Consider the following 13,213-nt stretch of genomic DNA (forward strand, 5'->3'; position numbering starts at 1 on the left):
TTCCTTGTAAGAGCCGTAACAATGAGTCCCACAACAATATTATTAATGCAGCAGAAACATTACACGGAGCAAGTTTCTATTCCTTTAGCCATCACCTAGCACTGGCACTGTATACCGGCTTGTATTAGCTGTAGATACATACATATAGCTATATGAAACAAAACTAATTCAAAAAAATTCAGATATGGATTTTATTGTCTATTAATTGTATTATTTATTGTATATTGTTATAATACAACTTGTGTTTTTAATACTGAAGGTTCAGAAGGTTCTGTTAAAGGGATTATTTACTCATAGACAAACCTTTTAAATTGAGACCTATAGTACGTTGGTTACTCTTCCCCTACTGACCAGCAAACTGCTAATTTTGCACAGGGGAAGTCGTGGTCTGCCAGGCAGTTATTAGGGAAAATGTGGTATCACATGGCGGCCATTCAAAGAATACAAACTTTTAGAAAGCTCATAAATGGGGGTCCTAAGTGGGGGACCTCTTTATGATGTCCATATGACCTAACATGCATGTAGTCAGGATTTATATTAATACGAATTGGCTGCAATTGTGTACTCACCATAAAGGTCTAACCAAGTCTCGGAGAAAGGTCTAGATATTGTACTGACTGAGTATAGTTTATTGCACATAATAAACAAGTAAAAATGCCACCTAGAAAATTACTTTTTCGTCTCCAGATAGTAATGGTTGCTATAAACATGAAATATCCGTTGGCAGTCCAAGATAACTTTGGCAGTCCCACCATAGACATTAAATTGTCAACATATCTCATCAAAATTGCCTGGATGTTCCAACAAAGATGTAATATCTCCAGTCACACTTCCCCTTAGGTGGAGATTGTATGTTTTAAAGGGAAATTCTAGGTGGAATTATTCCTTAATATGAGTTATATTCAACAAACTGGCAGAATATTTTTGATATCCTGTTGTGTAACCTAAGATCCTTGGAGGTTTTTCTTATTTGCTGTAGAATAAGCCTTCTATATTGATTTCTAATATTCTTAAAGTGGTTCTTGAAGACTATATCAACATTCAAAGAAGGGGCACAGAGAATGATCAACACATTTTGTTAGAATCACAATTTTAATGGCACTCATACTCATTAGATTGAAGTTGTCTATATGAAGCCAGCCAACTATTGTGAATTGGGGTGCCCCAACTGAGAAAAGAAGGATCGGGCTTCTTGAATGATACTTTCCCAATCCCTATCTTTTCAAGGATGATAAGCTGCCATTAGAAATGTCTGCCATTGGTTTAACCCCTCTCATTGGACAAACATGGATATTTGTCTGAGCATAACGTTGATGAGTATGTGGGAGATGTGGATTTGACAGCTTTTGAAGGAGTCTGGTAAAGTTAAAGTCAAACTTTGATCCTAAAAACTAAGGCTTTGACTGCTGCCATGTGGGTTTACATGCACACTAGAAAGGAAGGACTTATCGTTCTTGGTTGGTCTGTGAAGATTGTTGGACAAAATGTCATAAGCTAAAATAATAAATCAATGGCAAGTGGAAGATCAATGTCTACCCTGCATTATGCCCTGGGCTCCTACTGATGGATACGTAGCTGTTGTTTGACATGCACAATTTCCCATGTATTGCCATGTTTTCACAACTATGTTGTTCAAAATCCATCTGAAAATTCCAGTTCATAGCCAGATATTGATGCAGTCTTCATCCACGTGAGTAAGGATGCCGGCTGCCCACCTAATTGGAGTCAAAATAGGAATAGCGGTTCCCAAATCCTTATCCCTAGGGCAGGACTTACAGGACCAGAAGTGCTGCTTTCATCTGTTCTTGTAACATCCATAGAGGAGAATGTGAAACAGTCTACCTATGCTACTTACATAACTATGATGCTACCCTGTATCTGTAGCTCATATTCCTCTCCAGACACTTTGTATATCAGCACTACTCACCTAGTTCCTGCCATAAGCTTTGGGATGGGGAGCAGTTATTCCAATCTTGGCAGCCATAACGAGATGGGAATAACCCTTTAAAGAATATTCATTCCAGTAGGAATGCCAGAGAAGAATAAGCAACATCCTTTAAAAGGTATTTCCAGGACTACGATCTTGATCACATGCCCTTAGGTCCTTAATATCAGATTGGTGGGAGTCCGGTGGGGGTCAACTGAAGCTGCACAGTATATAGTGTGGTGTATGCGCTGTGTCTTCCTTGCCACCTGATTGGCAGGGGTCCCAGGTATCTGACTTTACCAATCTAATATGGATGGTCTATCCTATGGATTGGTCCTCAATATTATAACCCTGGAAAACCTCTTTAAGGCCAAGGCACCAAATAGCGAATAACATTTAAAAAAGTGCAGTAAAAATTTAATTTTCTCAGTGTGTTAGGCCATGGCCCCCCTGAATGTAAAAGCCGTGGGGAAAATTGTGGCATTTTACAGTACAGACAAAGTGGATGGGATTCAAGCGAATCCCATGCCCATTTTGCTGTAAAAACCACGGTGCACACACGCCACGATTTCCAAAACCGGCGCGGTTTTGGAAATCGCAGCATGCCGGCGATTTTCCCATGGATATAATTGTAACAGAAAGTCAGCCGAGGAAAACTCTACAAACTTACTATTGAAAGCGCTGTGGGAAGAACCGCGATGTGTTGCAGATGCGGTTTTTCCCGCAGCGCTTTATTGCTACAGGACGTCCTGTGGGGCCTTAGCCTTTCAATGAGTGAGTTTTTGCTGCATTTTTATCTTTTTTTTCCCTTCCCCTATTAAATCTATAAGCAAAAACGCTTGCGACTTCGCAACTTAAATTAACATTCTGTGTTTTTCGAAAATGCCCAAGTTTTTGAAAAAACAGGTTTTCCGCAGCTCTTTTTCTCCGCCATAGTTCTGCTGACAGGCTTTCCATTTTTATGCATTGTATTGTTTTCAACCATCCTGACCATATTCCATCAATGTGTGATGTAATATGTGTTGTTATGTTTTCAGTTAAAACAGAGCCAATGAGCGGCAGTGACATCACTGCAACGACTGCAGACGGATCTTTAGACAACTACTCAGGGTCAGGTAAGAAAGAAGTTATGACAAGGTGGCGATGTTTCTCCTTAAGTGTTTGCATAGCACAAAGTGACAAAATGACAGCTATTTATTTCGCTCTGCAGACATGTTAGTTCACAAGTTATACAGTTCTGTCTAATCGAATCATAAAATATACATTATTCCACATCCTGCAAAGTTGCAAAAAATCCAAAGCGTTCATACAGTTGAGACTTCACTTTAGACATTTGAAATAAATATTACTGTATATTACAAAGCATTTGAGGAATCTTAGCCTACATACGCCATTAGCTTCTATATATGCAATACCGCAATGAAAACACAGTGTAGGCATTTATTATACCTATGGTACGCAGTGGCGGTTATATATGACTGAAGTCTGATCTGGTACAGCTGGTTATTGAGTTGCTTTTCAGCAATGCCCACTATGGGACAAATGTATTCATATTGTTCTAAATTTAGACGGGATTTAGATATATGGCTGATAAACTTGATGCATTTTAGTACAAATTTGGTGCATCAGATTTGTTAGAGACATACGTCTGCTTTAGGGTAAGTTCACACAGGATTTCTGGACCGGATTTTGATGCGGAGGCCACCTAAGAATTTGGCCCAAAAAGCAGCTAGCTGCGACTGGATACCAATGCAGTGCACCAGCATTCAGTCGCGGCATTCTGCTCCGGATTAGGCCCAAATCAATGAGCCTAGTCAGGAGGGGAGTATTGCACTGCGGACGCCGCGGCAGATTCAGCTGCGGAATCCGTGGCAAGAATGGTCATGTCGCTTCTTTTTCCGCTACTAGGTAAGAAGTGAGCGGTTCCCATTGAAGTTAGTGGGAGCTGGGTTTTTTTAGGCCGATTCCATGACAAAATCTGCTGCCAAAAAACTTACCCTTATAGTGACCATACACATTAGACATACATCGGCCAAAACTACCAGTTTTGGCAGGATTGGACATCCAACGTGTATGTAATTTTTGGGCAATTTTTGTTCACCATTTGGTTCATGCTGTATGCCTCTAGTAGTGGATTAATCCCGTTTCGCTCGCTACTTGTGTTGTTTACATTGTACCACCTCTTGTCAGGTTTCGTGTACGTATTCTGTGTGTAAATTTGAAGCTAGTGGGGTTTTTTTACTCTTTTTGTTTTGCCATTTTTTTGACGTTTCAACAATTTCTTAGGTGGGGGGTAAAAATACTTAGAACCCAAAATATGTAGCCCATTTTATGTACACCACTATTTTGGTTACATTTGGGCTACATATTTTGGTGCATATTCTAAGATTACCTTACACATATTGTTCCAAAATTACACCACAGATGTGATATTATGGTGGGAATTCACTATACCCTATACATCAGAAAACTGGCATAGATAGGCGTAGAGGTCCATTTATGCACCAAAGTTGTGCCACTTTGCTCTTTACGAAAGTGGGTGCAGTCTCAATAAATTCCACCCAATGTTTTCCTAACTTCTTGAAGACTATCGCTGCGGTGCAGTAAGCCGCCACTGTTGCTTCTGTACACTTTCCAGCATATTGCCACCTTCTAAAGTTTATTATGATGGGCATGGAATTTAAAGTATAGCTAAGCATTGCTCTTTGGAGTAGCTTAGTGCACACCATACACTAATAGAAAATGGCTTTCATGGGAATCTCTAATGATTTATAGAAATTCTGTAACTGCTATGTAAGTAGTCATACGGTAGAACACTCTATTTCTGAAACGGAATATTTAATAATGCATATATATATATAAGGTATATTTCAAGGTAAAGTGTAGCACACTTCAATGTCATTGTTCAATTTTGTAAGAGATTCCCCAACAATGAGCTCTTTACTGTGTGACCCACGTAGGGTTTTATCACACATTCACATTTCATTCCCGTATGCTGTCTGCATTTTTCATGGATAGTAGGGTTGAGCGATCGGGATCGGAAAAGATCGGATCCCGATCGGCGAACGAGCAGATTTCACGATCGGGATCGGCTGGAAAATGATCAGAGATTTTGAAATCTCAAGATCAGCTCAACCCTAAAAGTGACTTTTCCCATAGAGAAGCATTGAATAGGGTTGAGCGATTGGGATCGGGAAAGATCGAGCAAATTTCACGATCGGGATCGGCTGAAAAATGATCGGATTTTAAAATCGATCCTGAAATCTCAAGATCGGCTCAACCCTAATGGATAGTGTACATATCCATTCATTTCTATGCCTTCATTTACAAATTACCATGGGTCCACAATCTATTGGTGTGTCCTCCATTTTTCATAGACCCAGAGACATAGAAAGTATATCAAATGAAGAAAAAAGTTGATCTGTTTTGTACAGATGTGACGGCTCAACTGTGGACAACACACCACCCATAAATGATTAGGGTCCGTAAATAGCACAGAGATCACATGTCCGCAAAACGTGTGACCCTAACAGTGTTATCACAGTGAAAATAAAGCATTAGGCTGGGATCCCACAGAACGTAAACTCTGCGATTTGCCCATGGCAGAAACTCCATGGGAAAAATTGCAGCATTTTACAGTCAGGGCAAAGTGAACGGAATTCTAGGGAATCCCATGCCCACTTTATGGTAAAAACCGTGGTGCAGAAACGCCGCAATTTCCGAAACCTCTGCAAACTTTCTGTCTAAAGTGCTGCCGGAAGAACTGTGATGCATTTTTAACTCGGTTTTTCCCGCAGCACATTTTTGCTGCTGGATGTCCCGTGGAGCCTTAGCCTTACACATTTCTCTTTGGAGTCAATAGGTGTCCCTGGTATCACATAAATGTGTTCAGTCCCCCCTGATCTCTGAACGGGGGACCCCCGCTATTGACATAAAATTTAGTATATGAAAATAGGTTTTCTACAGTGAAAAATATATTGCTGATTTTTTTGGGATGTCTACATATATAATTTTTTTTATTATGTATAGTTAGGGTATTTAATGGTGTACTACTGTGTGTATTAGCAGAGGAGTAACTTAAAGCTCCTGGGCCCCAAATGCAAAATATGTGGCCCCTATATATCTTGTACCATTTAGAATAGGGAAACTGCGACTGCTACCTCTGCACCCCCTATAAGTACACACCTCTGTATTAATGTGATAACAAAGCTAGTGTTACTCTGTTGTGTACGTGCTGTACTTTGAGCCATGCAGTATCTAGAATACAAAAAAAAGTCACTATAATTTAACACTGTGTATTCGTTGAACATTTCTTAGGTCTTGGTAACATGTACGTTTATGGATCTATTTTGGCCAGTGCAGTATATTACCATTGTGACCATTGTAGCAGGTGGAATTTTGATGACTCATAGTCAAAATGCCACTGAAAATGGCACAATTTTGGTGCATGTTATAGTCAATGTTGGACTGGCCCACCAGAGAACCAGAACATCCTCTGATGGACCCAGACTCTAACACAATAATTTTCCAGATTTCCAAGGGTTGGGTGGACCCAGGGTTGGGTGGGCCTGGAGTTGGGTGGACCCGGGGATAGGTGGACCTGGGGTTGAGTGGACCCGGGGTTGGGTGGACTCGGGGTTGGGTGGACCCAGGGTTGGGTGGACCCAGGGTTGGGTGGGCCCAGGGTTGGGTGGACCCAGGGTTGGGTGGACCCAGGGTTGGGTGGGCCCAGGGCTCCTAGAATCATTTTATCTGGTGGACCCAAGGAACTGACACTGGCTGTAGTACATATCTTATCCTATCCTCCCATTGTTTGTATAATCTGCTCTTATTTGGACATGCATGACTGTATGTAAAAGCCATAATGACTATTATAACGTCATTTAGTACCAGAATTATTATTACCATTTTTAGTAAAATCCTATAAAAGATACTAAAATAATTTGCTCCCGTGCTATGAGGCATCAGTGTGGATCCAGTGTAGAGCTTAGCGATTCCTTATTTTACCTTGTATGTCCTTCATGTTAATGGCATTCCCAAGTACAGGGGATTTGGCAAGTGTGTTTGTAAGCCTGGAAGCACTTACTGCTTCTCAGAAGTATTAAGAGGAAACTTGTCAAATGAACATGTATACATCACTTTACCACCAAAAGTTACAGCCCAGGTGTCAGAACACACTCACCCCATGGCAAAAAAACGTCTAGCAGTTCAGTGTTATCACAAGGATACTTGATCTTGCAGCAACCAATCCAACCTCCTTCTTGAAAGTGGGATCTGATAAATTGCACCATTTGTAACATTGAGCAGAAAGCACTTCTGTCATAGGGTAGGTTCACAAACATCAGATGGGTTACAGAAGTTTCTGCTACTGTCCCATTCATCTTAATGAAGCTGGCAGAAATCCATAGACATGGCGCAAAAATAAACCTTACCAGTTGTATAGGAAAAAATGTCAGTCCCAAAAATATCTGCAATAAAAATATCTGCAATAAAGCCACTATGTATAAATATACTTGCAAAACAATTCACAATAATAATATATGAGTGGTTTAGACCCTTCATTCTAACAATGGCCAGAGATGACAATTTAATGTATTCCAATTTATGTATTATTATTAGAGATGAGCGAGTACTGTTCAGATCAGCCGATCCGAACAGCACGCTTGCATAGAAATGAATGGACGTAGCCGGCACGCGGGGGGTTAAGCGGCCAGCCGCCATCAAAGCGGAAGTACCAGGTGCATCCATTCATTTCTATGGAGCGTGCTGTTCGGATCGGCTGATCCGAACAGTACTCGCTCATCTCTAATTATTATAGTTACATAGTTACATGGTAGATGAGGTTGGATAAAGACATTAGTCCATCAAGTCCAACCTATAACCCTACAATCCCTACAGTGTTGATCCAGGGGAAGGCAAAAAAAAACATGAGGCTCGTGCCAATTGCCCCATTTCAGGGGAAAAAATTCCTTCCCGACTCCAAATCTGGCAGTCAGTATAAAAACCCTGGATCAACGTGTCCTAATAAACTTTAGTATTTGTCTATACACAGTACTATATGTGTGTCATTACTATTATTTTGTAATATTCACATACTTATTCATTATACCGAATATTTATGTTGTTTTCTCCTTTTTTTACTTTTCCGTGTCTAGTAATCGGAAGCAGTGGATTTAGCCCCAGACAATCCCACCAGTTTTCCCCACAAATCTACCCATCCAAGTAAGATTGAATTCTTTACGTACTAATAAAATAAACACATGGCGTCCAATCTGTCATTGCATGTTTTTGTGTATTGCCGCCAGTTCTTTGTAGAGCATATTGTATGGCTACGCTCTAAGAGACAGCACCGGCATTAGGTTACCACCTTGTACCCTTATGTCCTCTGTCACATTTACTACTGTCTCTTGAACTCTCTTTTTCTGTTTTACTCTCTAAATCAAACTTAAATATCCAAATTCTTCTTCTTTTACCTCTCTTTCTGAGCTTGCTACATGTAATTTATCAAGTTGTAGTCATGTTGGTGCAATCTGAGAATGAGAAGGTTCCAGTCCCCGTATTATTGAGAGTTAGTGACATCATATGTATGAATGAGAGCAATGAATTCCTATAAGTGGTCGCATCTCAAAAATTCTGTCATTAAAAAATTCCAAAAGGGATTCTCCCATTATTAATATCTACTGTATCTCCTATCCCAATGGCCAGACCACAGCAATAAGGAGAACAGGGCCCCAAAAGTGGTGGTGCACATATGCAGGTGTTCTCCATTCAAACCTATAGGACTGCCAACACGGTGGCTGGAGGGTGACCAAGAAAATTTTCTAATGCCAGAATTTTATGACATGTCAGCTATGAGAAGACTTCAATGAATGCAATGCTCTATACATATGATGCCGACAACACTTATTAAAATGGGGACTGCAAACTCCTTAGCCAGCAGACCCAGATCACTTATGTAGTTGAAAGTGAATATTACTCTACAAAACCCCTTTTAGTTTTGCTTAAAAAAGTCAGCAAAATGTGCAAACAAATAAGCAGCTGCAACGAGTGGCCTCAGAAACGCGTGTGACTTACAATCGGTTCCAATCTGATTGTCTTTCAGAAATCCATGTGTTTGCTACCGAAACAACCCTGCGTTCTTTTCAGGAGCAGAAATTTTTGTAACAAAAACTGACCGAGGCCACACAGTACAAAAAAGCTGTGCTTTTGTTGCAGATTTTGTTGCATTTTTTTTGTTGTTGTTGTAGCCAAAACCAAAGTAGCATTAAAAGGAATCGGAATTATACAGGGAGCTCTAATACTCCTTCTTACTACTAAATCCACTCTTGGCTTTGGCTACAAAAATTGGAGCAAAATCTGCAACATAAACACAGCTTTGCCCTAATGTGGTGTGTTTGTGTTGTCATGGTTTGGTCAGTGACCGTGAGACAAAACTAAGAGTGGAGACTACACAGAGATCAGGTATTTCAGATAGAAATATCTCTACCTGTTCTGTGTTTTTAACAAACTTCTAGTTTTGGCACACTGAAAATCACTGACCAAACACTGAAAGCGCCCTAAGGCTGAATGCACACGACCATGTGCTTTGTCAATGTGCTCGCTGTGTTTCCATGGTTAGCACACTGACCCATTCATTTCTGTTGCCGTATATACACATCCATGTATTATCACTGGCTCATGTATGTGGCCAAACTCAGGTTCTATACCTGTCCATTTTGCAGGTACTCTGAAAACTCATGTGCATGTAGCCCTAGGAAAAAAAGGCCAGTGCAGTTTTAGAAATCAGAGCATGTCAATTATATCTATGGAAATGCCGGTGGCTTTCCCGTAGATATAATGGTAACAGAAAATCTGCAGATGAAAACTCTGTGAACTTTCTGTTCAAAGCGCAGCGGGAAGAACCACGATGCATTTCCGCCGTGGTTGCTCCCGCGCTGACAACGCATCGCATCTCTTCCGGCAGCGCTTTAAACAGAAAGTTCACAGAGTTTTTCTCCATGGACTTTCTATTTCAATTATATCTATGGGAAAACCGCAGGACATTTCAATAAATATAATTGACATTCGCGTGTCTGCACCACGGTTTTTACTGCAAAGTGGGCATGGGCTTCGCAAGAATCCCATCCACTTTGCAGTTACTGTAAAACTCTGCAACGTTTCTGACGTGTAGGATTCAATAGGAATAGGAACAATAAAGGAAAGACAGGGGACTTTCAGACGACCGAGTCCCATCCATAGAACACAGTCCATGTGTGGGTGTTTTTCCATGCGTAGGAGTTAATGCCTTATAGTTAGTTATGATGCGTCCAAACGTCCCAATCGCTACAATAATGAACTGATAGAATTACATCAGATCAGTACTGTAGTGATTGGGTTGTTTGGGAGCTCACTTTATCATAACTGACCATCATGTAATGACTCCTATGCACATGGTTGAGCTCAGTCCAGAAAATAAAACCTACACACAGACCGTCCGATCGCCACAGAAGGATCTCGGTCCTGACAACGTCTCCATTCTGCTGCATCCACTTCTGGCATTGGTCTAAAAAACTGCCTGAAAAGCTTTAATGTCATTTATAATGCTGCGTCTAACACTGTAAGTTCACATTTGCAAGTGACTGAACCCCGATGATTGTTTTTTCTATTCTTCCTTTTCCAGGGGTGAACTATATTTCATGTTTTCTCTCCTATGACTGAGCATATTCAATTATTTCCCACTATTGCTCTCATTTCCTGGCCCCTGTACAAGTCTTTATAACTCAGTACGCTTTTTGTTTTTTCACTCACTACTCCACTCATTTCCTGGAATCTGTACTAGACATTTCAGCTCGGTACGCTTTTTTGGTTTTTAATTCTGCGGAGAAGTCATGTTGATGAAGATGTTGACAAGTCATTATTTTTAGTAAAGTATTTTTCTTCTTGTTTCTGTATTTTTAATAGCAGAGCTTACCCACATATCCTGCCCACCCCTTCCTCACAAACGATGGCTGCATATGGGCAGACTCCATTCCCCACAGGAATGCAGCAAGCCACAGCATATGCTACATACCCCCAACCAGGACAGCCCTATGGAATTCCTCCTTACGGTAGGCAGTCTGTCATTCATTATATGTCACTCTTTCCATTCTACCTTACTTTTAGACTTGACAGAGACTTGAAGAGTAGACCCTTTCAGCAAACTCTACTCTATATATGTATATATATATAAACATCTTGAAGAACATTAATAGGCCACACTTAGAAACTAGGCCATACTTTATTTTTAACATGTGCTCTAAATATCAGAAGTATATATAGATGACATCAGGACAATACACGGCGGGTAGGACATCTGCAGTTTCCCAGTTGTTGTAGTTACATTTCCCAACACACTTTACAAGAGATTCTCTGGGTCTTAGGGCTGATCGACATGACCTGATTCTCAAATATATTTATGATAGTTTAAGGTTCTGTCTCCACATCGGGCTGAATAGAGTTTCTACATTTACGATGTATGTGAGATGTCTCAAGGGTTATTTACATACTTTACTTCCGATACTGAAGCTCAGCAGCCGATGGACCATCATGTCCTTCATAACTTCTTCTCTACCTGCACTTACATTGAGTTATTATATGTCACTCAAGGACATTTTAACCATGGAGGTGGCCCTTGTATCTGCGGGGAGTTCCTGGTTACCTATCTCTTCTTGGTAGACCTAAGCAGGTTGTATTATTTTCCACAAGGGAAGATGACCCAAGATTTCACTGGAACCACGTGGTTCCCTAAACCCTTATTATAGGCTCCCCAAAACACAACAAGCCTTGTCATGCTTACTGATTAAAAATCTTTTACAAAGCAGTTAAAATACCTGTACCAAGTTATAGCACCGTACAAGAATGATAAAATGCTTTACCTGCCCTACACCGAGCAGGAATGGTATTTGTACATATGTGAGATAAGATAAGATAATCCTTTAATAGTCCCACCAAGGGGGAAATTCAGTGTGTTACTGCAGCATGGATAATACAGTAATATATTTCAAGAAAGAACACATACAAGCTCATAGCAGATAGAAAAAGATACTAGGAGTCCTAGCAACTAAGAAGAAAACAAGACTCCAGGATCACTTAGTTCTCTGTGTGGTCTGATCTTTCCTTAGACTGATGTAGATTATACAGCCTGACCGCGGTTGGAAGGAAGGATCTTTGATAGCGCTACTTCTCACACTTGGGGTGAAGCAGTCGGTCACTGACAGTACTGCCCAGTGCTATCATGGTCTCATACATGGGGTGGGAGTTGTTCTCCAGAATGGAACTCACCCCGGAGAGTATCATTCTGTCACCCACCACCTGTACTGGGTCCAGGGATACACCTCTTTGTGTTATTCTTTATTTTTAATTACTTTTGCTTTCATCCTATGCTAATAATGTGTAGCATGCGCGCGCAGATTAAGCCTTCTTTAACTACATTTGGACACACACATCTGATGTCACTAACTGGTTTAGGTGCATTGTGGGCAGGCATCAAGACGGAAGGAGGATTACCGCAATCTCAATCCCCGGGACAAACAGGATTTCAGAGCTATGGTTCCAGTTTCAGCGCTCCTCAGCCAGGCCAGGCACCATACAGTTACCAAATGCAAGGTAGGGGATCTTCCTTCATTTATTTTACTATCATGTGGCTTTTGTATACAACATTGTTGTCCATAATGTCTACATTGTCTCTTACAACACTTCATAGCATCTTTTTTAGAATGTTCGGCCTGTGGATTCTGCTCAGCTTTGATGTTCTAGAAATAACACTTCTGTCTCTCTGTCCTAATGCATATTGATCCTGGACATGTCAGAATCTGCTGAGGTCTCTGTACCTTTGAACTGTTGGCTGAGTAACCACAGTGCAGCGGACTGACCATCTGATACAAAGTCCCTTAAGTGAGGCCACTCTGCTTGATCTGCTTTACAGATGGTTGAAATCCAAACAATTGATGCCATTTGTTAAGGTGCCCTTCAGCGTCTTCTATAGCATAGATCATTTTTGAAAATGTTCTTTTCTGCAGCAATGTTAAATAGGTGTTACATTAATTAACATGAATTATTAATTATCAATTAAATAATTCAAATAATTGTAACTTCTTTTTTTTTTTTTTACATTTTATAATTTGTTCCTATGGGTTTTATTTTCTTGCTTTGGGGTTCATACATAGTTTATTTTTTTGGATAGGAGAAGAATAAAAAAAACATATATATGAATATTGCTAAAATATAAGATGTAAAATGAAGATTAAATAATACAGACACGCACCTACA

The 13,213-nt window shown here is 40.4% G+C and overlaps 1 protein-coding gene across 9 annotated transcripts in view; it reads left to right on the plus strand.

The window, feature by feature from the left end:
• The window catches only part of EYA1 (EYA transcriptional coactivator and phosphatase 1), an 89,772-nt gene that overhangs the window by 23,009 nt on the left and 53,550 nt on the right, over positions 1-13,213 (plus strand). For 3 of the 9 annotated variants that reach the window (XM_075270421.1, XM_075270425.1, XM_075270422.1), the window contains 4 exons: positions 2,965-3,042; positions 8,083-8,149; positions 10,868-11,013; positions 12,413-12,550. In XM_075270421.1, the coding sequence (XP_075126522.1) occupies positions 2,965-3,042; positions 8,083-8,149; positions 10,868-11,013; positions 12,413-12,550 (429 nt within the window). The remainder of the gene's footprint in view (positions 1-2,964; positions 3,043-8,082; positions 8,150-10,867; positions 11,014-12,412; positions 12,551-13,213) is intronic. The other 6 variants (XM_075270424.1, XM_075270426.1, XM_075270423.1 and 3 more) reach the window with 5 other exon arrangements.

Source organism: Leptodactylus fuscus, chromosome 4 (genome assembly GCF_031893055.1).
Source record: "Leptodactylus fuscus isolate aLepFus1 chromosome 4, aLepFus1.hap2, whole genome shotgun sequence".
NCBI classification, from domain to species: domain Eukaryota; kingdom Metazoa; phylum Chordata; class Amphibia; order Anura; family Leptodactylidae; genus Leptodactylus; species Leptodactylus fuscus.